The 26,660-nt window shown below is 50.0% G+C and overlaps 3 protein-coding genes across 3 annotated transcripts; 1 reads left to right on the top strand and 2 right to left on the bottom strand.

Moving 5' to 3' along the window:
• Nucleotides 1-171: 171 nt before the first annotated feature.
• EAH_00007880 (hypothetical protein, conserved) lies at nucleotides 172-4,878 on the top strand (the record flags this gene model as incomplete). The annotated part of the gene is made up of 8 exons (XM_013395750.1): nucleotides 172-396; nucleotides 507-654; nucleotides 748-927; nucleotides 1,034-1,323; nucleotides 1,702-1,861; nucleotides 2,486-2,912; nucleotides 3,132-4,600; nucleotides 4,745-4,878. 8 exons carry the CDS (start codon nucleotides 172-174, stop codon nucleotides 4,876-4,878), a joined length of 3,033 nt encoding a protein of 1,010 aa, XP_013251204.1.
• Nucleotides 4,879-8,796: 3,918 nt separating this feature from the next.
• Nucleotides 8,797-12,852, bottom strand: EAH_00007870 (hypothetical protein, conserved; the record flags this gene model as incomplete). Its single annotated transcript, XM_013395749.1, has 1 exon — nucleotides 8,797-12,852. One exon carries the CDS (start codon nucleotides 12,850-12,852, stop codon nucleotides 8,797-8,799), a length of 4,056 nt encoding a protein of 1,351 aa, XP_013251203.1.
• Nucleotides 12,853-19,403: 6,551 nt separating this feature from the next.
• EAH_00007860 (hypothetical protein, conserved) lies at nucleotides 19,404-23,058 on the bottom strand (the record flags this gene model as incomplete). The annotated part of the gene is made up of 4 exons (XM_013395748.1): nucleotides 19,404-19,519; nucleotides 19,969-21,382; nucleotides 21,850-21,953; nucleotides 22,137-23,058. The coding sequence occupies 4 exons, from the start codon at nucleotides 23,056-23,058 to the stop codon at nucleotides 19,404-19,406; spliced, it is 2,556 nt and encodes an 851-aa protein (XP_013251202.1).
• Nucleotides 23,059-26,660: the final 3,602 nt, after the last annotated feature.

Below are 26,660 nucleotides of genomic sequence, written 5' to 3'. Positions count from 1 at the left end.
CCCCAAACCCATTTTTTGAATTGCATCTTTTTCGTCTCCACTTGCCCACGTTGGTACCAGGAGAGGACTGAAGTGGCTTGATTGCGCGAGGCGTCTCCTTGCTTTCGTCCTAGTGCCGCACCATTAGCTATCCTTCAGTGAAGATCCGGAACCCGTTCGGCTCCCAGTAGGATGTCAGTTCACTGCCTTCTTGAAGGAGCACTGTCGTGCAGCTCAGCACGCAGTGCTGCTTGGCAGGGTGAATGGCTTCTTGTTGGGACAGACTCTGGAAGTCTGAAGACCCTAAAAATATCGCCAGTGTCCCCTCTTCCAGGTCTAGCAACCACTGCAAACACCGAATCCATCCAAAGTGAAGATGGTGAAGCATGGCACACCCCGGGCCGTAGTGGACACCCGGTGAGTTCTCGACCCTGCCCTAGGGAACACAATCTCCACCACCCGCATCAAGGACATATGGCCATACGGACAGATGCCGTTGTCTTTCTGCCATGTGTACTTTGCTTCAGGGTCCCGTGCGCTGCGTGTCTGCAGATGTCGTTTGTCGCTTACTAGCAACTGGGGACTCGGCCGGAAACATCATGATTTGGGAAGAGGCGGAAGGACAATGGCAGCAGCTCTCTTCGTTTAACTTTGGGGTTTCCGGAGCATTAGCGGGTCTCCAGTGGGTCCCGTGCAAGGCTTTTCTTTCAGAGGTGCTTCTTTGTCTACTACACGATGATGGTCACCTGCTTTGTGTGACCCTTGAAGGTCAGCGGGTGTGGGCGCGTGATGTGAAGAAGTCGTGTTCTTGCTTCTGTGTTTCTCCCAATGGGAGTGGTTTCGTCCTAGCGTCGCACGATGGGGAAGTGGCCTTCTATGACTCTCGGGGTATCTACCTACGGAAGTTGAGTTCGAAGGTTGAGCCTTATGGGCAAGACGGCATCACCGGTAAACCGCCTCTTCCTTGGGCTTTCGTATCATCTCGTACGTAGTAGGTTAAATTTCCTTCTGTCTCAAAACAATGAAAAATTTCCCCTCGTGCTTTTATGCTCAGTTCTAGCCTGGCAGCCAGGGTCTTGGGCTGTTCGACCAATTTTAGCTGCGTACGCAACTGGCAGCGGTATGCTCTTGCATCCAGATGGGGACTGCCAGCCGCTTTCATTTAAAACTGGCCTTTCTTCATGCGTAGCTGCCGCGTGGAACACTTCAGGGATGGTCGCGGCATTGCTGGGCCTCCCTGCGTTTGCCGCGTCATCTGCCGCTGCGCATTTCCCGGGGAAGCATGAGGGAGTGCTAACAGGGGCACAAGGGCAGAATCCCGATGCTGGGGCTCTCGTGGTGCTGGTACAGGCTTGTGGTAAGTTAATAGCTACCATTAACTTGGCCAGCGAGGAACCCCGGGCTCTGGCCTGGGCCACCGGTGGTGAACGGCTTGCTGCAGCAACGAACACGGGGGTTTTCATATTATCCTTCCGCTATCATGCTGTATGTTGCTCCTACGGGGAAGACGCCGTGGCAGCAGCAGCTCCTTTGTCCCGCAAGCAGCTGGCAACAGAAGTTTCTTTTCTGAGTGATACTGGCGGCTACCGTACTGTCAGACGTTTCCGGGGGCCCCGTTTTCTCGCGTGTGGAGAATCTCTCTGTGCCGTTGTGCCACAAGCCACATCTGCCGTGCTACCTTCTTTTTCATGGCGAAGTGACCGTTTTGGCTTCTTGCTACAGTCACAGTGCCAGGAAGGCCCCCACCGCCTCCCTGACGAGAACAGCTCCCACGAGTCACCAAATGCCGTAAAGAGACAGCAAGAAATGGAGCAGGAAGGTTTCCCTGTCGAACTGTGCGATACTTCAGGCAACACTGTGGAGACAGTCATGTCTCCTCTTGGTCCGGCACACGCCATTCTGCTACCTCATTTGCTGGTGATAGCAGATAACTCCCACCATCTTTGGTTCCATCATCTATCCCGTGAAAAAAAAAGTACAGCTGTTCCGATGTCTGCACTGATAGACCTAAGCTGTTTTTGCGAGTCAACTTCAAGAGACACCTGCAACGGAAATACATGCGCTTTAGATGGACATGGCAAATGCCTAATTGTAGCACGGACGACGGGTCAGTTGCTGCGGCTGAGGCTCCTACTAACTACTCCCCAAATTCAGCTCGAAGCCTCAGGCATTGTACCAACTGAGTTTTGCAGTGTGAAGCTCAACAGACAAGCCACGGCCCTGGCAGGGATGGACGTGCAGGGATGGCTCCACGTCGTCGCAGTGGCCGCTCCCCGCCAGCAGATAGGCAAGCTACAGCGCAATAACCTCTAACAACTCCCGCCTTATATGGTCTTTATTGGGGTACACATCATGGGGTGGGGTCGCGTGGAGTTCGCCGCGGGAGTATCTTGTGCTAGAAGGCTCACCACGCATCATTTGAGGGTTGTCTCAGGCCATTCATCATGTTTTGGTGCAAAGCTCTGCGACGCCGTGGAGGGTGTCCTGGATTACGTGTGGGCGTCAGATCACGATGACTTGATTGCAGTACTGCGGCAGACGGGGTTAGTACTTGTCTACGCAGGGTGTCAAAACAGGACTCCCTCATTCTTCGTGGGTGCTAACGCATCTAAGGGACCTCCCCTTGGACCCTTGTACCTGATTGAGTTTTGTAACCTCCGTGCAAGAGCCCTTTGCTTCCCCGCACTGATGCAGCAAAGGATTGATGGGCCTAAACAGGAAATTCTGAAGCATTTTGATGCAGAACCACTTGTTCAGATGCGCAATTTGCTTGGCAGCCGTCGAAAACATTCAGAGGATTCAGAAGGGCCTGCGGGTCTGCAGCAGGCTGCCGCGTTTGCAGCCAGATTTAACCACCCCATTCTGTGGAGACTACTTGCGGAGGCTGCATTGGCGTCGGAAGAGCTGGGAATCACCGAGGAGGCTCTTGTGCGGTAGGTGGCTGCAACTTCGTTTCGCAACACTTTTACTTTGAAAGCGTGAATCGCGCATTGTGAAAGTAACACAGCAGCAGTGATTACGCCTACTGCAGCCAGACAGGACAGCAGCCCTTGTGGCTGAAGTAATTGAAGCACCAAGTGTAGTCCCGTGCCATATACCTACTAGTATCTTTACAAGGGGTATTTCCAATTTTTTTTCCTTCCTGTGAACAGGTGCGAGGACTACTGCAGCCTGCAGCTGCTCAGGCAGGCTCGCCTTCTGAACCCAAGGGGTGAAGGTAGACCTTTTATAGCTGCATTATCTGGAGACATATTGGGGGCTGGAGCTTTCTTTGAGGCTCAGCAGAAACTATCGCACGCAGCCCACTTATTTGCTTCCTTTGGTTTGTGGGATGTAGCGTCAGACGCCTTGAAACTGGCTGTCTCCTCATCTAGGCGGGGCGAACAAAATTGCTTGCGAAAGGTCAAAGTGGCCTTAGCGGACGCCTGGAAAGAACAAGGAAGCTGGATAAAGGCGATCGATCTTTATACTTCGTTGAAACCTCAGGAAGGACTTCTTGAGGCCTATTTCCTCTCTGGGAGGTACGAAGAACTAGAGTGCCTCGCCAGCAAACTCCCTGAAGTAGGCACAAAGTTGACGCTGCGCGCAGCTCAGTTACTTGCAGCTGCAGGGAGGGGAGCGACAAGCGCAGACGCTTTTCTCAAAGCAGGAAGGCCGGAGCTTGCGGTCGATGCTGCCCTGTACAGTGGGGAATGGGCACAGGCTGTCTCCCTAGCTCGCCAGCACTGTGACAGCACCAAGCTGCAGGCGGTAACTTGCATTTATAGAAATGCGATGCAGCACCAACACAAAAAATGCATCGGTGGAGATATCGTGGAAGCATTCCTTACTATAGGCGCATTTGAGGCTGCCGCTCACGAGCTTGCCAGCCTTCCAAAGCAACTGGGCCATGCATTGCGGAATCCACAGAGGCAGCGAAAGATGCACGTCACGGCTGCTTTGCTTTCTCGAAAGCATCACTTTAGAGTTAGACTGATAAACGAGAATCGTTCAGGCACTCCCTGCCTGTGTTGTTCCTGCACTACCACCAGTGATATGCACGCCCTCCCAGGAGTGGCTTGCAGTTTTCCTGCCAACTCTCTCAGCCGAGAAGAAGCACGTCATTGGAAGAGTGCTGCAGCATCTCATCTTTACCTTCTCTGCTGTTTTCACCTATCTGAACAGCGGGCTCGTGCAGCTCTTTGCACGGCAATGAGACTATGGGAATGTTACCAGCAGGAGATTTCTCTGTATGTCAGTGCACAGCTCCTGTTCATCTCCGCCTACAAGTCAAAGGAGTGGGACCTGTGTTCGCAAGCTTTGCACGCGCTGCAGATGGATGTCCGAGTGTCACCAGGCTGCAAGCACCGCCTAGAGGCAACATGCCTTGTGGTATTCTCAAGACGGCAAATGCTAGAAGCCGCATGGGCATGTCAGCTCCCTTGTGCCAACTGCAGTGCGCTCAGCTCCTACTGGGAGTGCTTCTGCCCATCTTGTGACTTTTCATTCCCTTGGTGTGCAGCAACGGGTCTCCCCGTTCGGTACGTCAGGTGGATTCTGCATCAGACTTCTGCAAATGAAGGAGGAGAAAGCCGGCACATAGCATCACCAGTGCCTGCTGCTTCCTCCACCAGTTCACCCGGTGACCGAGAGAATGTTTGGCCGTATGGTGGTCCATCTGTCCCGGAGGCCTGCGGTGTATGTGGCCTTTTTACGGTAGCATGGGGACCTGAGGGTCCTATACGCTCCTGTCCGCTTTGCAGTCAGCCGTTTTCTTGTACGCCAGAGGAAGGCAAGCACCCTGAAATACCGGCGAAATCCTTTGCCGCAGAAGATGTAGGATGGAGGTGGATTATCAACGGTAACCCCGAAGATATTCTTTTCCAAGCGGATTGTCTCGGCGAACTCGCTTCAGGATAAAATTCAACCTTCTCATGCAAAACTGCTGCGGATAAGAAGGGGGGAGGCACCTGCTTCCGCTGCCCCTCGGGCCTGTACTAGAATGGCATCCCAAATTGCCAGCGGAGTTATATACCTTTAAACCAACACAATGTTCCTCTGCTTTTCGGTTTCTGCTTCACATCTGCTTCATCAAAAAAGGATGTATTTTAACTCAATCGCAGAAAGGGCCAGCGCATAGCCAGTTCTTTTCTTCCTCTGTAATAACTCCATAGATGCAGCACGTAAGGAAACGTAGGGTGGCGAGTGAAAAATGCATTGCTGAACGGTGAAGCAGGCCTCCTGGGACGGCCTCTGCCTTTCAGGCATTTTCTCGGCTAGCATGCATGCGATACAAACAATAATGGCACACCTCAAGCCCAATGAGTACGACTGAAAGTCTGTGCCTAAGGACCCTGTGTTAGGTTCAGTATTTGTAGGTTCTCTTTTCAATGGGTTTTGGCTAGCTCACTGGCTTCTGTCCAGGTCCTCAAGATGATTGACCGGGTTGCGCAACTGTCACACCACTGGGGAGATGCACAATGTAATGAATATTTGCGCACAGGCATTATTTCGCTTGCTGAATTACCCGGGCTCGTTAGAAAACGCGAAAGCTGAGCATTATCGTCATAATGCAGCCAGCCGGAGCGTGGCTAGCAAAATCCATGCTGAAAGTGTGCACACGCCAGGACAGCGGCTAGTTCCCACAAGGCAATCTAGAAGCGCTCATAGAGCACCTTAAAGTGTCTTTTGCCTGAATCTGAATCGCCATCATGAAGACAGCGTCTAGCGTATAAGTGTTCTGGCTTGGCATTTATGGCGTACCTGTGCTTGACTGCCGGTCTTTCCTGCGTCTGTTTTCTAAACCTTGAAGAATGTACTAAATCTGCAAGAATTCTGCTCTCTTTTCACAAGCATCCGCACAGATCATTAGGGTAAAAGTGAATGCTATGTGTGAGACGAGAAAATAAAGGCGCTCGCCCGTCTCGTCCCCTCGTAGCGAGGTTTCGGAGATTCACTTTACAATAGCATGCTGGTCCTAAAGTTGCCCCCACTGGCTTCGGTCTCCTCTAGGCTACCCTGCCTTCAATGTAGTGCACCACAGGTCTGCTTCGCCTCCTCCCTATCCGCTTCAAGCCCCGATCAACTGAGCGTCGAACACCGTCGTATTGAAGGGTTGACTCGCCTTCAAACCGAAGGTTATTCATTCAGACACTGAGGCCCTAAATAGCGGCAAGAATGTGAAAGGATCCTTCTTAGCGGCATTCTCTGTTTACACCATGGCTTTGCGTTTGATGGAATGTCCAGCCCGAGGGCAGGTGATTCCCCAGCAGTAGTCAGGGAACCCTTCGAGCCGAACACTATTGTGAATCCTGCGCCAAGGCTTATGGAACTTGGTTTTCGTTGTTAAGAGGATGGACGTTTTCTAGGAGTCCCTTATTTCTCTCTCCTTTTCACACAAAACCCCTCCTTAGGGTTGCACTATAGTGTGCAATTCACTAGTAGAAAAGCCAGTCGTCTTCAGTTGTGATTCCGAGAAATTTGCATGCGTTAGCAGCTCTGTTCATGGACTACAGCGTGGCTATGCACGCAGCTGTGACGCTTGATTGACTAAATATTAAATGGCTGAGTGTGTTAGTGTAGTACTTTTCTACTCGAGCACGTATGGAAGCGTGCTTTATATCGGCACACGTCGTACGTTGGCCGCTGCGATATTTCGAAGTATTCGGTGGCATTTTAGCTCACGTTCGGGCAACGACACTGCGGGTATGAATCTGCAAGGCAATAAGCTGCTCAACAAGCATCCATGTGTATGTGGAAACTCAAAAAGCACTAGCAGATTGAGTTTGTGGCTTCAACCGTCAGCCAAGACTGCTTTTGGATGGTTAAAGGAGCACTCGGGGGAACGAACTTCAAATGCACTCTCCACGGCATCTTTCCTTGGCAGTTGTCCTTAACTGTTCACCGCTTTGGACGTACCCAATTCTCAATAAGAAGCTTCAGATGTTTGGACTCTGGAACCCGCCATGCCCACATATTGGATCCGCAGTGTGTGAACAACTCAAAGTACCGTGAATGTTTGATGCCGGGGTACACAAAGTTATTTGAGGTCTTCGATGACAAAGCATTGATTATTGAAATCCTGGGCTCGTAAAAATGGCCAAAGGCAAGTGAGGGTATTCAAAGTAAAGGTTGCTTGGGATGTTTGTGGGAAGCTGCTATTGCAAATCTACTGATTTAGAACGGCTATTAAATACTAATTAAATAATAATAATAAATAATAACATGGTTTGATTAAATACATCTAATTATATATTAAATGTAATTGAAGGAAGATTTATTAATCTATAAATCACTGTAAGTATAATAAATAAATAAATTTATTATTTATAGTTTTTAAATCCGTCCCTGACGTTCAATGCATATTTTACTTGTGATTTGTATGAATAGTTTTCATCCTGGAAAAGACTTCTTGTACGAGATGCGCATGGCCTCCGGAGACTGCTCCCTTTTTGTGACAGCAGCTAACCCACCACAATGGGTAAGAACAGGGAGCTGTTTCAATATGGATCTTTGAATATGTTCCGTAATACGGACTTAATTCCCGGCCAACACTACCTGAACGCGGCATCTCGGGGGTTATTGCTGCTGGCCCATGAAAGCCAGTGGTGCAGCTGGGTATCTCGTAGCTGGAGAACTGATCTATGTATATGCGTTTCCCACTTAAGTTCTATCAAGAGCTCTTCCAACTTAAGTCAGTGTTCACGCATGCATGAGAAAGAGGCTAGGGAAGGCTTGCACTTGCTTTCACATGTGCGGGATAAGCTTTAGCAACGAACGCGAGGCCGTATGGAGAGACCACCCTTCTTTGTCCATCTGCCCCACACCGTATACCGGTGTGTTCGGGATGCCTAAAAGCCTTGGAGGTGTAGAGCTACTTTGGGGAAGATTTAACATGTTCGGTTTCCGCTTTGTCGCAGCCAATGAGGTTCCAGCGCCAATGCTGCGAACCCTCGCCCATTTTGTTCCAGCTCACAAGGATTCACGGCTCATGCCGGGAACTCGCGTTACGCCTGTTGAACAAAGCCTGAAGGTTAATCCTGGGGCTAAATATTGTCTGAAGGGGGTTCAGTTTATACTACTGGAGACACCCCAGCACAGGGCCTCAGGACCGAGGTCAAATGGGATTGAAGGTTCTCTCGGCAAATTTCGATATCCTTAGGACGCAGAATGGCCTACTTCTACCACAGCGTTGGATGCAACGCTTGCTCAAGGACTGTCGACGGTCTAGGAGGGGGTGGACTGCCGACAGCTCAGGATGGTTGCCTTCTCCCATTATTCCAAAGCCAGAGACACGCCTGCCGCACCCCCCCAGCAAAGGCTCTTGGTCTCCCTGTCGTATTCTAAAGACCCTACAAGCATTCCAGAGCTGCGTGGTTTAAAGTAAGAGCTCTTGCTAAGAGAACCGCTGCGCAATCAGGTCTTCAGATTCTATGCATGTTTTGGGAATTGGGCCTGCTTCGAGAAGCATGAGCGTGAATTGGTAATCTTGCTGCCGCAGCTACCTCGGAGTGCAACGCTTTTGGCCTTGACAATCACACTTTCGAGCTACTACTCGCAGTGCTTTCTGCTATTTCTTCAGCGTATTTCCATTTTACCTAACGGCTTGCACGCAGTTACTCGGCAGTTCCTTTGCCACATTCCATGCAGTTACAGCATAGTTCGGGGACGGCGCGGGCCCCACAACGCTCATGTGGTCTTCCGCGTCACAGCAGAGCGCCGGCAACTTGTAACTGGCTTGTTTCTCCATGTCCCTCTTAAAAAGAACAGCGCTTTTTTCTCAGGCATTTTGATGCGCTCATGTCAACCACTACAGTATTTCTGGGGGGCCGCATTTTCCTATGCAACATCAAGACGTGGCTGGTTGCTAAATGTTGCTGATTCTAAAGAGCCAGATGGGGCGATGGTGGGATTGCCAAGGATGCGAACCAAAACTTCACGCCGGCTAAAATGTCCCTTGTAGTCATACTGTTTTATGCATTCCTGAATAGCGCTAGGGCGGACGATGCCAAACAGCCGTATGACGTACATAAGAGCAAGGACTGCTTGCTCCTTTTGGGTTTCAGCTGGTAGACTCTCTACCTGGCTTTTTGCCATTGTAACGGCCTCTTTTAGACTGGGGCTCGTTTCGGTGCGGTGTCTTGAATCGTTTTTGAACTTGTCCATGAACAACTTTGCATCTGTTGAGGCTGGTCCCTGAATTTCGACAATCTGCCTAACGCAGCTATCGACTGCCCGAATTAGCTCAGATTCCGTACACAGCTCAAGAAGAGCTCGGCCTGCGCTTTCAAGCTGAAGATGGCTGTGCACCGGGAGGTGCCAAGCTCGCGGCATTACTAATGACTGGGGAAAACAAAGTGCAAGGCGCTTGCCGGGCACATGGGTGTTCGCGTCTCGGCTGGCTGAACTAACATGGCAAGATATCACCATACTTACTGCATCCCAAATACAGCCAGCAATTTGAAACAGGAGCCATGGGCTTTGAGGCTGAAAAGGTAAGGATGAAGTGCAGTGCGGAACAGTGCGATTATCTCCCTGTCCAGTTTTGTCCTCTACCAGGGCCGCCGCCTTCTCCCTACATTGGTCGCAAGCGTCGTCTAGGCCCATTTCGACTTCGCAAGAGCTAAGCTTATTCCAGGAGGCATCATTATTCTCTCCCATACGCATGTCCTGCAGCTGCTGAAGCGTGCTGGGCGGATGAAGTGACCCAACCAATGCATTCAGTAGGCATTTGAGGCTAATGCAGCTTTTAAGCACGACTGGTAAAGAGAGTCTCATCAGCAGCACAGCTTGGCCCTTTAGAGCTGCTGAAGCCTTGATGGCAGACAAACGTAGTTCTCGGCGTTTCCCCAATGGGATGTCCTCCAACACCGTGGCAGGGTACTTTTTAGGGTATCTGGCAGCACATTCTTCAGCATACACTCCGCAAGCAACGCAAAAAAGTCGTCTGTGCAGAGCATGGTCTTGCAGAAACCGGCCCAAGATCCTAATGAATCCTGATGTTTCCAAAGTTTCGTGGAGCGAAATCGCGCAACTTGGTGGTTGAGGCAGAGTAAAAAACTCCGTCAGGGCTAGTAGAGTATCTTCCAAATCGTCGGCAAAGTCCAACTGGCGCAGCTTATTAAGCAATATGCTGGTCAATATCTTCGCTGCAGCCTGTATTGGGGACTTTAGCAATTTATTTCGGTTTTCTGAGCTTTCCACCTTTTTTTCCGGTGCCGTCACATTGGCCTGTGCTTCTGTAGGTTCTCGAGACGATAAATTGTCCCAGTTAATGCTAGCTTTTAAAGCTGGAAACGCACAGCTTAACTGGATAACTGGAGAACTGCTGTCTGTGTCGCTTGATTGATTAGTCAGTGGGCTCTCCAATACCAGCCGCTTGATAAGCCTCAAAGCTGTCCGCCTGGTTCCTCTTCTCGTTGCAGCCTTTTGTGTTGCTGAGGAAAATTCTTGCAGCTTCTCAAGAAGAAGCTCGAAAGTTTCCTCTTCGCGGATGCTTGCGCACGGCAAATACCTTACATATGTGTTCAGTGCTGCCAAATTTGCTGGCGGACAGCCGCTGGAGACTTCAACCAAGTGCCACAGTGTATCCTTTTCCTTCAAAGAGGATAATTCATTGGTTGCAAACCCACTGCAGATAGCCAAGTTGTCAAGTAGATCCCGGAGATGTGGAGCTAAGGGGTTGCTGTCACCGGCATCCAGGTCTACACTATCAGGAGCTGCAAGAGAGCAAATGGCGCCTAGCAGATGATGCCATGTCGTCAAGGGTAGAGTTTCGTGTTGCCTAACTACACCAGGTATCAGGACTTGAAGGACCTTGGTCACGCTTTCAGCAGCAAATCTGACGTATTGCTCCTGTAGAAGCTGAGTGTAGCAGAGTGCTTCAGCAATCTTGGGCACCACTGGTTTAAGACGGCCCAAGCCCAGAGTTGAGTTGGAGGTTTTCTGAAGGACCGCGAATGAGCCTTCTAGCATTAGTGCCAGCAAGCCAACCTTCGCAACTCTATCATGAGTTTCCTCTAGGCAGGACTCTTCAAGTGCACATTTCACAAAATCCCAGTATATTTCGGGATCGACAAAAGCTCCTATTAGGCGTGCAGTTACTTTATACGCTTCCAGCGCCTGTGGCGAAGCCTGATGAGACGCGGACAGGTGTTGGCAGCAAATTGACAAGGTACTATCAAGCCATTCAACACACGCTTCCTCTATGAAGGCGAAAGTAATCACCATCAGGCGAGCCGATGCTGCCATGGTAACTTCCTTGAAGTCCTCCACGCGCTGGAAAAGTGTGTTTGCGTAACGTCTAAAGTACGTTCTAACCATCATACGCGCTCCAAGACAGGGCCTTGGTGGATCGCCCACGAGCGCGCCGCCCGGTTTGGTGAACTTTTCTTTTTGGCTTTCAGACAGAGAGTAGCCATTAAATCCCAGAGAGTGCAAGCGTTCGCTGTACGTGCTAACAAACGACACGAACTGTTCTGTCTCATCACGCACTTTGCTCGCGTCGGCCAAATCCCAGTAGCCTCCTAAAGGGAAACTAAGGCAGGCTTGCCCACCGTAGCTCCAGGGTTCAGGAGTCCCAAGCTGCTTAATGTTGCGAAGGTCCTTTTCATGCGTAGCTTCGTACTGCCTACCCAGAATCTCCAGAAGTCGAAATACCAACTGCTGTATGGGTCTGAATGAGTCGAAAAGCCCGCTCAGAAGATAAGGGAAGATCCATGTTTCGTAGTCTGCCTTGTCTTTAAATTCGTGTAGCCACCGCGCGACGGTGTCGAAAAAAAGCATTCGGACCATAGGCGACTGGTCTGCTAGGAGCTCGGCAAAATAGTTGCGGACTGTTGTCGTTTCATACAACGCCTTGATTGGAACAATGTTCGGATCACGCCACCCCGCTAGCATCTGGATTATCTCGCCGTTGTACTTGTACAAGCCACAAGCAAGAACATGAGTCAGCGCTCTAAGAGCTCCCATTCGGATCCTAGCATGTTGGTGCACAAGACATGAAAGAATTGATCTTGCTACTGGTTCGGTAAAATGAAGCAGCATATTTTGGTGGCGGTCGAAAAATTCGACGACGGTTTGCAGCGCAGCAAATTTGATCTCGTGGCAGATATCCATAGTTGCCGCGCGTATGAGGCCTGTGATCAAGTCGAGGTGGCCCCAAGCTGATTTGTCCGAGGTCCGATTAAGCACTGTTTGGAGCACTCGAAGCAAAGTTTTCCTTACTTCTTCACTTTTTTCTATGGGCATCATCTGCAGAGGCTTGTACTCAGGCGCTGGACGCATTAGAGGAGGGAGATGTGCAACACCTTCGATATCTCCGGAACCAAACCTCGAAGCCAACCCACGCAGCACATCTCCAAGGACTATATCAACGTCTGCCACTTCAGTCAGGAACCTCAGTAGTAAGCAAGCAGCCGTATGCCGGGCTGCCTCAGACGGCTCCGAGAGGCACAGTAGCAGGGGGTCAAGTAATAAAGTGAAGGTTCTGTTGTAGAAAACATTCGGCACTGAAGCTTCTAAGAAGAGGTCTCTAAGCGTCGCCAGGGCACCACATCTCCTAGCATTGGTGCATTCTTCCTTGAGGGTGTTGACCTGTCGCTGCACCGTAGATGCTATAAACTGCCAGCTGTCGATACTGTAAACCGTTCTGTATCCAGGTGTGGATGCGCCTTTGAATACCGTCCCAGCGCTCTCATTTTGGGCAGGGATATCAATTGTTGGTTTCGGCGAAAGGGTAGCCAGCGTCCGGTGGATGTTGAATATTTTACCGTGCACGGTACGTTTGGCTTTTCTTCGGGGGAATTGGAAACTAGATAGAGGAAGTGGGCCATCATCAGCCCCGGCAATACTTGCCTGCTGGAAATCTTTCCACAATCCCTCTACCTCATCCATTCTGCTTCGCTGCGGTTATATGTGAACTGCCTTGGAATTCCGGTGCAGCGGGAACGAGCGCTAACTACACATTCAGCCCAATCGTCTTGTCCCTTGAGGGCGAGCTGGTTCCTTAGCCAAGCACGGCAATATTCGGGAACAGATGCTTTAGAAGCGTCAAATATAGTAACGGAACAGGAAATCCCGCAGAGCAACCTACCTTCAGTCTTCACATGGCCTGCCCCATGACTTGCTCATGCTAACCGGTAATTGCCAACTGTGGGCATTTGCACGGAAGAACAACAAAACCTTCAAAAATCTGGGAGCATTTCCCATGTGGTATATCAAGGAAGTTGCTGACGCCATCAGGGAGCTTATCATTCAGGATTACAAAGCATAGCGTGCGTGGGCCAGCTCAGCTTGTATGAAATGGCCCCGATGGATGCGGGGGCAGGCTTTGCGTGAAAGGGACCCATTACACAAGCGAAGCAAAAATGCTTGCAACGTTTCACTAAATACAGGTGCCAATCTTCGGCAAGCTGGGCGGCTGGTTCACGGCGCTGCCACTGGCCTGTAGCCGACTGTGTCTCCCTGGAACGTGGAATCCGTCTCTTCAATGCGGCACCGTTTTTTTTTCTTTCAATATTACAAAATATCGTTATATACACATCATGATTTTTTCAGTGGAGATTGTAGCACGCGTTTGTGCCCACCATCAACCGTGCTAACGCACCTATGCCATTTTGCCGGGACAGTTGAGAGCGGCTACTGGCAACGCTGGTTCGTAGAGGTATGAGGTGCTATCCAACTGAGCATGTATTACCATTCTTCAGTAATGTGCGCTTCAACTGCAAAATGTATTCTGCATTTTTTTGCAGTAAAGTAACTCGTCTGCGCGCTCAGACGGCCTGAGATTCCATTAGGCTGCCAGGAGAGCTCTGCAGGTTCCACCTGCCAATGCAGAAAACGCTTCCCGAAAGATTGCTTTTCAGAGTTTTGAGCGCTTTACAAGGAATGCAGTGTCTCCTGTATCCTTGTTGCTTGAATACAGCACAGAGTGGGGAAAGCGCCGAAATGGTCCAGATGCCAGGAAGGCAGGTGAAAAGGAAAACGGTATAATTTCAGTAGACTTCAGGGCGAATGCTTAAACAATTTTCAGTAACTTACTTACTTTGCCTACCCCTGTTGACGTTGCAACTGTAGCCTTTACTGGAAGGCATATGCAGCCGCTTACTGCCACCCGCTGCTGTTGCTGCGGGAAGACGTATAGCTGGTGCCTCATTAAGGGATTTTGGTAAGAAATAGTTACCGTATCCACCAGATAAACCTGGCATAACTACAAAGAAAAGCATAATGGGAATAATATTTTTTTATAAATAAGTAATTTAAATGCAAAAATTCCGAGGGACTCCATGAGTTAAACTGTGGAGTCGAGATGGAAACAACCAGAAAGGTTACTGCAAGTCCAAAAAAACTTCTGAAGTTTTTTTGTAATACTCTGTTAGTTAAAATTCCTACAATTAGATTGGGTATGGTGACTGACTCGGGAGCCCAACTTCAAAAGCTGCTGACACTTTTGTAGGGAGTCCTCCAGACTTCAGCCAAGGTCGTGGGCTGCAACAGTACTTTAGAAAAGGACTCCCACAAAGGACCTGAGTTACTCTCAAATTCCCAGGCTTGTTCTGCAGAAATGTGTGTGGGGCTGCTGCGGAGCGGATCCACCCTCCCACGAGCTGCAGCACTCCTTGCCGGAACTCCTGCTGCAGCCTCGGGTGCTACCAAGGCGAGTGTGAAGCGTGGCTCGGGCAGCACAGAGGCGAGAAAAACGTTTTTTAATTGTATGGCAATGATAAATGATGTAGCGTGATATAGTAGGTGGGGCTCTGATAATTGCTAGCCCTCCAGGCACCCAACTCTGCAAGGTGCAGCAGGAGTTGAGGCAAGGAGTGCTGCAACTCCACTGGATCATCTCTGCAGCAGCTCCAGCCCGTTGTCAACTGTGTCTGCAGCTAGTTTCTCCTCGGGAAACCCGGCGTTGTTGGGATGAGACGGCAGTTCTTTGCGTTGCTTTTTACCGAATCCTGGGCCAACTTAATTATATGTAAAACCTAGGTGATATTTGGAAGCCCTAGAGAAATGACAAAGAGGCATTAACTAAGGATGCACCAAAAGACGCTCGAAACACCTGGGAGCCCCAACTCAGCTCAGTGATTTTGTTAATTGCTTTCAAACAGAAGTGTGCACGATTGCTGGTGGGATTAAGAGGCGCTGGGAAAGCCGCTTAGCTACAACTTGGCCCCACGCCCCTTCTCCTCATGCCGCTTTACTCAAGGGTAGAAATCCCCCCTTTCCTATAGAATATATAAATCTATGTTTCATGTTGTCCATCGCCAAAAACAGAGGGGAATGGGTTGCGCTAGCTCTGGGAAATTAAGTTATTGACGTTCAACCCAGGCCATCTTCCTGCAGATTTTCATCTCACCACTTTCTAATTTGTGGACAGAAGTAATTCCCAGTTAAAGCCCCAGGCGCACGGGTCATTGGAGTGTATGAGGAGGAGAGGCGCGTTCCATGGGCCATGATTCAAATTAGTTGAACCTCGGGCACACCTAGGGAATAGTGGCAATGTGAACACTGGGTAAAGTTCCGGGGTATTCCGTCTTCCTGAAGGTGGTTGGTTTTATCACTCAAACGGAACAGGTGAAAAGAATACCACAGGGCAAGTGGATGGGGAGCCGGAACGACACTGTTGCAATTGAGTAAGCAGAGAGGATTGAAATGTCCCAAGTGCCTCCAGGAACTTATTCAGCCAATATGAGGGTAAATGAATGGTTTGGAGAGTTGGAATACGTGGAGCTTCCTCAAATACCGACCCTTTGTAAGGAACAACAGGAGAAAATGCCAGAGCAACTGCCCCCTCTCCGTTCTCGCAACACAGCTGAGGTCAGACGTTGCTTCTGCTTCCTTGGAGGCTTGCTTGCCTGAGTTGGCCGCACCCCCGCACTTTCCGAGGACAAAGAGTTCACTGCTCCTGAATTCGTGGCTTCGTCTGGCGGGCTGCTGAGCTCTTTCCCGACTCCCGTCACTATCTGCCCCTGGGAATGTACGGAGAGCCCGTACCACATCGAGAAGGTGTTGGGCAGCAGCCGGCAAGCCTCATCGGGTTCGTCGTAGCTTTCTGAGATTCTGAAAGTGTTCCGTGGGGCATCTGTGGCCAAGTTGACGAAAAATCAAGGAGCCTCCAAATAATGGCATGTGCAGCATGCCTTATTCTGGAGGACCCCTTAATTCCGGAATTGCCACCAGTGGACACAGTGGCAAGCACGCTTCGTCCTGTCATTTTCCTTTTCTGTTGAACGCCGCTGGCCATAGGCCTGATAGGTCTGTACCACTTGATGCAGAAACAGTGGGTATACCGCGTCCTAGCCATGCGGGACAGCCACCCCCTGTAGTCTCCGGGCCCCGTAGTCTTACCGACGATCCCCATACGCATTGTGCTTCCATTGGAATAAAAGCTTCATTTTCCCTATCTGAGCCCTACTTTTGGTCCAGCCCAGGGCATGCGTTGTGATGGAAGCCTTTCTGGCAGTCGACGGACTCCAGAGGCGGGCATACCAAAAATGTCATCCCAATATTTTTGTAGCTACCTCAATGATCATCAAATGTTCACACGTTGGCATAAAGCGCCATAGGCCTGCAGGTGCAAACTTCCAAACGCAGGTTGCAGCAGCTCGTGAATGCATGAAAAAAGCCACAGAAAGCAAGGCAGCAAACTAAAACTCACGGGGTTTTCAGTTACTTAACCCAGGTAGTTTGGCTGCAGGAGATTCGCACGCTCTACCGAGCTCGCAGGAGGGCAAGGTGAAGTTGTCCAAGCGTCGAGTCAGGCTCCTTTGAGTTCCCTGCTCAACTTTCTGGCTTGCATTATATACTCACCATTAACGGAACCACCAAATCTTACTCGAACTCTTCCAGGAGAACGGCAACAACGACAAAGGCTTCGCGGAAAGCGGCAACTGGGCGAGACTCAGATCCTCTCAAACGTCAAGGAGAGGCTACAGAGCACGTGTGGATATTACGTTGAAAGGCCGGGAGACCGACACCCGCAGCGGATTTCTGCGGGTTGCTTGTGCGTAGAAATTTCTGGCGCACATACTCACCATCCTCAACTCAGTAGCGGCGAATGTAAGTGTTGGCGTGTACAGCGGAGAGAACCCTACAGCGCCAGTTATTTTCTCTCAGTAGTATAGGTTTCTTCCCTTTGTGTACGGGCAGATAGGCGGTGCACACACCCTCAGTTTTTCATTATTTTCGGACTCGTAGCGGCTTGCCGTACCCCTGACGCATTCAAGCACTATTCTTGCTTGCCCTTGACAGTCCCCTGCATACGTTTGACGAGGTTAGGGTGCCCCTACTAAACAGCGGCTCCCAGCCAAGGGGCAAGGCCAAGAGCGACTTATTTTACCAATGCTGTGGCCACTGCGCCGGCTAGTCACGACGATGTGCGGGTTGACAGCAGCAGAAAACAGAAGTGACAGCCGCAGTTGCCAGCCTTTTCTGCTTTGTTTCATTTTCCTTCCAACTCAAAGCATCCTGCCTCACTCTGCGTGCACCAACCCTTGGTTGGTCAAACAGGCGTAAGAGGGCAAGAGCTATTTGGAGAGAGGAGGGAGTCAGATGTAGCTTGCTCGCTGTGAAGTTGCTTCATGCATTTCTACTTCAGTGCAGGTTGAATAGTAGGGTCAATGTATGCGTCTAACAATTTTGTACAGTTTTAGCTCATGCATTAAAATGGTGCTCTGGTAAGGACCTAAGTGGGGTTGCCTTGCACAGGGTGTCGCAGAAGGGAACGATGCAACTCATGAGAGGCCGTGTCCTATCCAAACCAGCTTGAGAAATTTGTGTTGCTATGTCCAGGACACCGCAAACTGGACTGCAGGACAGCTGCTGTTTGCGAACTCTTTTGTTATGTGCGTTGACTCTTGCAGTTCACGACGGTCTTCGGCCAAGGTCGAGGACTCTCGTTGCATGCAAGTGTTAAACGCACTTCTCGATGACAACTGTCTGGCTCCTAACCTCTACGATATTGGGTACGGATCGCGTCAGTTGCGTTGTTGTGGTGGAATGGTGGTGTTGCCCGCCTAACTGTAAAGAAGCTGTGTGTAAGCTGGATGCCGACGTCTTTACTGATAAAGTAGACTGAAAGTAGCTAAGGCTTACGATGTGAAAAATAGTGATGGATAGGTTTCGTAACTGCAATGTGCTGCAACCAGTCAGCTAGGTCATCGGTAACAAATACGATTTTCATAGTTCAGCTCTGTTAAATAGAAGCCACATCAGTGGGAGGGCAGAGCCTCTACGTAGGCAGGTATCCGCGACCCACGTGACGCGCTCACCACTCCTACCCTGCTCGTCAGCTCCCTTTGAAAGTGATACTGTTGGAGCATCCCCTGAGCGTGGGTTCCCAAAGCACACCGACGTAGTAATTGTCACAACACTATCGATTGGCGTGCAGAGGCTTGATTTACAGTGTAGCAGCCGTATTATAGCCGTTAGCTCTGCGGAAGCCTCAGACGTCGCCAGCTAGTTTCCGCCTCACGTACTATGGATGCTGAGTCAATTTTGGTGCTGTATCCTGTAGGCACTTGTCCTACTTGCTGCGCCGTTAGAAGAAGTCGCAACCGGAGAGGGACGTCAAGGCTTGCCTGGCGTCTAGCAGGAATTTTTCCGGGCTGTTTAGCCTCAGGAATGTTCTACATTGGAACTGTGACCCCCTTCCTACCCTCGCTTTGGCGAGTGTATGGAAGAAGACACCAACAACAATGCTCACGCCGGTACAAGAAAATTGAGTTCGAGGTGATCTCAAGTACTCTAGGTTTGCCTCCTACATTCCGTCTCGCCTGGGATTGATTTGTGGCTGCTCCTCGAAGAACCTAGTCAGAGACGGAGAACGCCTTACAAGTATTGTGTCCTTGCTCGCTAGCTGGCGTGTTTGGAAGTAGCTACGTGCTAGATAGGGGCCATCGAAACCACTGCAGTACTGGATAAACTCTTTTATCCAGATAAAATATCCTACGAATATGGTCACACAGAATCTGACCTTGAATCAAAAATCTTTAATAAAGAAATAGGTCTCAATCTGGCTGTTGAAGAAAAAACACAACGCTAAAGGTTTTACTTCAAAACAATTCGTACAGCCCTTTGCAAGAGGTTCTCTGGCGAATTCTGGATGCCGAAGGGACCGAAAACCATGTGCACCCACAGTGTTCCATTCGCAGTTGGGGCCCCTGTCTCGAGCGGTTTAGCCAGAAACTAAGGTAATCTGTGCCTAATGGGCTCCACGCTCCCAGCTAATGAAGCGAAGCGACGGCAACCCACTTGCACCACTCTTGATCAATGAGGCGCTACCGAACAACCGACTTTCTGCTTCAGTTCCTTCTGGGATAATGCTTTTTATGGCACAAGGTGCAGGATTGCGTGACTGTCCCAAGGAAACCTGCGTTTGGTAGTTCCGTTGATTAATTTCCCGCTTTTGGTCCATCCGTGGAAATGCCTTCCATCCTTTTCCAAGATTACTTTCCTTTTTCAGTGTATTCCGGTGATAGGTCTTCGGGGGGAAAAGAAGTAGGTGCTGTAGGGCCTGCAGGACTGTGCGCCGCTGTATGGCTCTCACCTGGAGGCAAGTATCCTGCATTTCACGATGCCCGCATAAAGGCAAGCATGAATCTGATGAGAAAACAGCCGTTCCCGTGACCTCAGTTCTTCCTCTGTTGTGGCCTGCCAAAAGACCTTGTTGAAGAAGTTGACTGATGAGGGTTTGGTGCTGCTTCAACAGAAAACCGCTCTGCAATTGGTGCTCCCGTCCGTCGTCCTGGAGTTTATCGTCCCCACAGATAGTCATTCCCGCTGGTCTGCATATTTCTCGCGGATTTTTTGAGGGTGACAAACTGCGCAATTTTGGCCTAGGAGTTGTCCTAGTGGAAGCCTTGAGAGCACGGAAGGCAGGACCCAAGCGCCAATGCTTGCCGCTCTGAGCGCGCTGGGTTGGATCCCCAACAGTCTGCATTTTTTCTTCTTTGGGAACAAAGAAAGGGGCATAAGAACGGGCAGGAATTTCCCTACACGCGCACTCCTCACTTGGCTTTTGGGGAGTGCAACGCTCAGTTTTAGTCCTTAGCGAATCTTTTACTGGATGTACCACAAGCGAGCAGGAGTCAGCACAAGGCTGTCCCTTAGGCAGCGGCTGGGAGCTCGTGGCAAAAGTTCCAGGGTTGTTGGGGTGCTTCATTTGGAAGTGTTGTGCCAGTAGTTGAGATTGCAGGTTCTGTTCCTTCCTTCTTTTTTCCGCATGTTTCGCAATAGCGTGATGCGACATCTCAAGTAGTAGAAGCCGCTTCTCCTCTTCTACTTCTGCCTGTTGAAGGGCCCATACTGCTGAAAGTGTTGGGCATTCATCGCCAATCAGTTGAACATTCACGTTCTGGGTCGATGCTTGCAATTTTTGCTCTACACCTTTGGTTTCCGCGTGCCCTATATTCTTATCGATCTCACCTTGTGGCTTTGTTGCACCACTGCTGCCGTCTGGCTCGCCATGTGATGATGGGAGACGCATAATGCACCGATCCTTCTCACCCAACGGCATCTGCTGACTCGCCGCACGATTCGAGGCACTTTCATCCATGTAGGAAGTTTCTCTGGGTGCTTTACGAGGGTCAGGGGGTCCAACGTCCTCCAGCTCACGCTTGGATAGGCCTTTTGCACATATACGCACGAGCTGTACCCCTTTAGGCTGTGCCTCGGCAGACCCTGCCCACATATTGGGCGCAGCTGAGCTGGCATTTTCTGGTTCGGTAGCCATGAAGTTGTCTAGCCTACATATCAGCCTCTCCGTATGAGCAACCCATGGAACGTCTGTCTCTTCAGGAGCGCACCTGCTCCTCGGCTGCATACTAGCACTTTCTTTACAAGGGATGGAAGGGAGCATGCATTCTTTTTGCTGACATGTATTCGCGATATCGGCAACTTCGTGCACCGGTAGATAAGCAGATTTTGCTATTTCTGGCGCCCCAATTTCCTGCGTTGCCTTTGACCTTGTCGTTGGAGGCCTACAGACGCTTGTGCTATTCCGTACAGATGAAACTGATGGAGATAAATGATCTAATGGGGTATCAGTGACGCAGTGTCTGCCTTTTTGACTTGTCAAGCCATGCTGTTTATGCTGCTGCAGTTGAACATCAAGTTGCTTCTTAAGAAGTTGGTCAACTACGACAACCGCCGGCATTATTTTACGGCTCACTTGCCTTTTATGTTCGCCTTCTTGCTCCTTTGAAGAGGAAGAGCTTCGGCCCTCCCCACGCTGCGAAGAGGAGTTGGAAGCCTCCTCCGCAGCGGCCTGCTTCACCCCTGGTTTTGCAGGACGGCGCAGGGCTAAGGGAACGGCTCCTTTACGGAGAGATTGCGCCTGGCTGGGGCTGTTAGGAACATATGGCATGCCCTGGAACTGCGGGAGTAAAGAGCCCATCTTCTGTGATGAAGCCAGTCTATTCCCTCGCTGGCAACGGATCAACGAACCGGGAAGGGTACAGGTGGCCTGTTCCCTAGGTTTATTGGAGGCTCCCGGTAAGGAAGAGCGAATGTTTGCTCTTCTAGGTTCATCAGTGGGTTGCCGTACTGTTCGTAGGTATCTGTTGAAGCGAGAATCTTTATGCTGATCACAGTTTGGAGAAGCAGATACCTGCAGGTCCCAAAAGTCGTTGACATATGTTCATACTCATATGTAAATTGGGGGATCTGCTAGCATATGCTTGTTCAATGCGTCACCAGCATACAATCGAACTAGAGCGTGATAAGGCAGTTCCGGAAGTAGACCAACGAAAGTTGCTTGAAGACCAGACCCGTCCGCAGTGACGCGTGTCCGTGTCAGTGCACCGGCACGTCCAGCACTCCCTTTAAGTATTTGTGGAAGGATATCTGTCCAGTGCGTTCGTCTCGTACGGTCAAACGCTTCTTTTGGCTCACCGTATGCTGCAATGTAGCAAGACGTGCTGAGACATTCTTATCCTCTGGCAGACGACCCGGGCAACGGTAGCTCGATGGTGGATAGGTTGCCCTTTTTGCCAAATCTGCCACATCAGACACCAGGCATGAGACCTGTACTGGCAACAATGCCGCAGCCTTCTCATTGGAAGTGGATGATCATCACATATGCAAAGGAATAGAAGGTATGAGCACGCAACAACACGGACGAAGCAACCTTCGTAAAGTGTGCTTCTTAACTATTTATTACAGTAGCACTATATGCTGACCTGTATTGATGCCATCTTCACTGGTTCCGATTTCCGTGTTGAGGGATATTGACTCTGAAATCACCAGTGCTGCGAGCAGCTCATCTGTGCTTCGAGTGTCATTTTCTGTAGCTTGAGAAGCGTCTGAAGGAATGCGCTCCATTTTTCCCCTCCCCTTAAAAATTGTCGAGGGCTTAGCTGCTGCGGCCATTCCTCTTTCTTTCCACACCGATGCCAGCTTTATCCTTTCTCTCCTAGCCAACAGAGCTGCACGGTGTTCTCTCATGCGTTGTAGCTGCTGTTCCTTAGCCTCTTGCTGCCTTCGATGCAAGCGACGTCTGTTTTGCTGTCGTACTTCTACCATTCGCTTTTCGATGTCCAACTGACGTTCTGTTAGGGTCTGCTGTACAGAGAGGGGCCCACAGACCAGCGCCTTCTTGCACCCGGTCCGGTTTGTCCACGATCCGGCGCATTGTTGTGGCAACTGGAGTACTCCAACTGTGACGCCATCAGCCCCCAAAGAGGATACACTCGTCGATGCCCTTGGAGAGCCAGTTCCTCTAGTGAGATGTTCAGGTCTGCAAGCATCTTGGCGTACTCCCTGAGCCGAGTCTAGGGTTTCACAGAGCGCTTGGTTTTTTGTGTTCCAGCTATCCGCTTCCCGCAGTAACTCATGTGAGAATATCGCCGGCGGCTCCGAATTCAGTGGTGACCCATGTGGTCCGGAGCATCCATGACTGCTTAGCCGATCAGTACTATTGTTACTGGCGCTCCCGCTGCTAGGCCACTGGGAAGGAGGAAACCAGTCGTCTTCCTGCGTGATATGCGATGCCTTAGCATCTTCTACAGGGGGCAAACACGACCAGACTTTGGCACTACCATCTCCAGCTGTCGGACAACTTCTGTCCTCTCTAGATCCTGAAGGGAATTTGTTAGCTGTCATGTGAATCTACACACCAAAGGTGAAGCTTGAACTACGCTGCAGGATATGTCCCCTTCCTATTAGTTTAGCCTGGAGGCCAGTGCTCGTCACCGTAGCATAGCTATCCGGCGGGGCCACCAATGTCACTCGCATACCATTCAGCAGGCATAAGCAAGAAATCAACGCTACAGAGCTTTGCAAATCGTTCCAAGATAGGAGAAGAAGCGTAAGCTAGAGACAGCTGCTGTAGCAGAGCATGGACTTCAGGCGAAGTACCGTACAAGCGGGGGCTTCACTCAGGCTCCTTGGAATACTCATCTACGCTGAGTTCCCAACAGTGTAAAAGAAAATATCAAAGGACAAGTTGTAAATTCAGCTCAAAGAGAGGAATCAATACAGATTCACCACCAGGTTGCAGTGCCGGCCTGGGCTCTATGGCCAAGCAGGCCACTTTAAGCATCGTGCCGCACGACAGTGTTTGAATGCATTTGATAACGCAACAAAACAACTTTATGTTGTACTAGTCCATATTGTGTGCAAGCCCCCATCTGCTTGCATTCAGTCGCCTACAGCAGAGTTTGGGAGCCTGGCTGACAGCATGCAGTGACCCTGGGGGCTGGGATCCAGACGTGTGCTCCGACATAAACTTCTACCTGGCTAAGCACAGGTGCTTTTGTTCAGTATTATTGGTTACCAAATCGCATTCGGCAGAACAGCAGCTTCTTTCCATAGAAACTCAAATTGGGGATGGTGTACGCTTACTGTAGCTGCCTAGGGTTGCTTCCCCTTTCAAACAAGCCTAAGAAGCAATATCTCTTTATCCTGTACTGCAACTATTAATTTGCGGGCTGGTTCCAGTTTTCATCATGCAAATTCTTCTAAATGCTTAAGCGAAGGAATAGGGCTCAATTTTATTGATGCCCACTGCCGAATCTCATATATTCAAGTGACAGAAAGGGCGTTATTTTCGGAGTGTACGAGGCTTTTTGGCGCCTACAGGTAATTCAGGAGTGACTGCAAGCACCTTGCCACCTTACTGGTGTGGCTATAATCGTTCGTGGAAGTCCAAGAGTACCATGCACAAGCAGTGTTTTAATCAAACGTGCGATGCACAGGTATTGCACAACAAAGATTGTCAAGCAAAGACGAGTAAGACATTGCAAAGAAAGTTCAACCTGCGAAATTGCTTGGAACAGAAGTCGGTGGGCATGATAGTTCACCCTGCCACGGCATAAACAATGACTAGAGATGCCCGTTGGCTGGATGCGTCCAGCCGTGGTTTACTGGTGCTCCAAAGAAAGCCACACTTTGTGTGAGAATCGGTAATTGTGGCGAGCAAGCTTCGGAGGTGCGCACGGTAATGCCAGTTACGGACGAACAGGACCATATCACTTCGTTGCACAGATAATTTCTCTTCCGGTTGTACTGACCATCCCAGCCAAGGAAGAACCACTAGCCTTTGTTGCGTTTGTATGCTCTACCTGTCCCATATCCACAGTATTTTTGTTCGTATATGCCAGTAAAACGCGGGGCGAGAGAGTAAATAAGCCCCAAAATGTGGCCAACTGACGGTTCGCTAGTGGCACCGTCGCTGTCTGAAGTGTGGAGTAAACTGGGAGCCAGCCAAGTGTCCACCACAACAGCCAGCCAAGCTGCACTCCTTTGTAAGCTAAGCTTCACGAATCTCCTCCCCAAGACACTCTCTTGTAGAGCTTGGCATTTAACTTGGAGAGACAGGTTAATGCCGCTCATGTTAATCGATCGGGGGAACGTACGTACTCCCTTAAAAGGAGATGCCAACGAACAACAACACCTAGAAACGCCACTTTTTAGGGACTCCACCAGTACGCCTAAGTGGAGTGTGCTCCCAGACCACGATCTCCATGGCCCCACAGCATGCTAACTGTTAGCCGATGGAGCCTCTCCTGGAATGGGGCGCAGCTTCACAATTTCTTTTGGGGGCAGCCAGGTAGGTTTGCGCTAAGGGGCGAGATACTGCAGACCTTTCGATGCTCCAACTCACATTAAATATGCAGTGAGGTGTGACTCAGTCAATAGTTGAGTTGTTGGTGATGACTAGCATCTGCCGGAGTGCAGAACCACTCTTTAAAGCAATACAAATCCTAGTTACGGGCTATGCACTGAGTATAATCGGCAAGAAGAGACCATATAAAAACCAACTTGCCTATATCGGGCCACAGCAGCTTCCAAGTGCTCAAAATCGATGCAAGGGAGTGCAGCTGAAGTGCAGGACAGGTGGAAATTCGCAAAAAACGCTGGTATATTTTTTAAGCAGGCTTGGCTGCAACATAGCTGTTGATCTGCCAGTCGGCCGCAGAGTCAGCTCAGCCAACCCCCCATTGCTGCCATGTTGAGGGCAGTTCCCAAAAACCAGATGTATTGCCTTAAGATGGGCAACAGCACCAACAGCAGAAGTGCTTGCAGTACTCTCTGGTATCTCTACCGATCAGGCGTTTGTTGTTCCCCTAGAAGGAAGTACCGCGGGTGGAACAAACCTTCCTGATGAGGTTGTGAATACTCGCTTGTACGTTTGTAGCATCCTTGGAGTGCCCTTCGGTAGGTAGTGCGTGGCGCAGCCAAACAAAAGATGCCAGCGCTGTACCAATTAACGCTGGATGCCATGTGGGAGAAAGTTGGTTACGGCTAGTGCACACTCCGCCGGCGGGGCGTCTGCTGAGGCCAGATACTTCATTTTCTCAACATACGGTGGATGCTTCATCTTAGTACTGTTAAAAGAGACTGGCGCACAAAAGGTTTGATGTATGCCGCTATAAAGGGGATTGAAGGAGAATAGGAATTAGCCCAAGTTCAACAAAATATGCTGCCAATTCCAAAAAAAACTTCGGAAACATGGTTCTTGATCACTGAGCACATAACCTACATGTGGAAAAGGCGGCATATATGCTTAATGCGGCATTGACGCCGTGGCAGTGTCTAATTTCCAACTGGCTATGTTTTCTAGTTGACTTTTGGCAGGACAGGTTCGACGTGGCGCTGTATAACCCAAATATACTGGCAAATGGACTGAAGGTGGACGAATCGTGAAAGGTGGAACTTTAGCATACTCTGTGAGCACAGCATACCGCCTCGGCACGCGATATATTGTAAAGAACAACCTTGGACATACATGTGAGAGAGTGTGGGGGCCCCCGCAGATATGAAGGCCTGTAGTACCATGACCATCAGTAAACGAGACGCCTACTCAGCCTCTAAAACGAAGGTCGGTAGAACCAAATACTTGCACTGTTTGTGAACTCTACTTTCATGCCTGACATGCCTGTAGCCTGGGAAGCAATTGCATTATCTGTTCCATACCAAAACCCCACAAACGTAGTGCGAAGGGAAGGCCCGTGGCCTGCGGGGGGGGAATAATAACAAGGGGAGGCAGCGAGTTTTCTGCGTATGATGGCTTTGGGTGCGTCATACAATCGTACTCCTGTCCTAGCCGGTTTTATCAAAGGGGTTCCAAAAATGTGGGCCTAATATCGGCTGCCCGGTCTTGCGGAATGAGTTAAGCAGTGCGTTGTTGGAAGTTCAATTGTATTTGAAGGGCCAGGCTGCCAAATTTCTTCCGTTCGTATATATATATATATATATATATA

The sequence above is a fragment of the Eimeria acervulina genome, genomic scaffold (assembly GCF_000499425.1).
Source record: "Eimeria acervulina Houghton genomic scaffold, Eah_scaff37, whole genome shotgun sequence".
In the NCBI taxonomy this organism is placed as follows: Eukaryota; Apicomplexa; class Conoidasida; order Eucoccidiorida; family Eimeriidae; genus Eimeria; species Eimeria acervulina.
The sequence above is the reverse complement of the archived record's forward strand: the minus strand, read 5'-3'. Positions and strand labels throughout refer to the sequence as shown.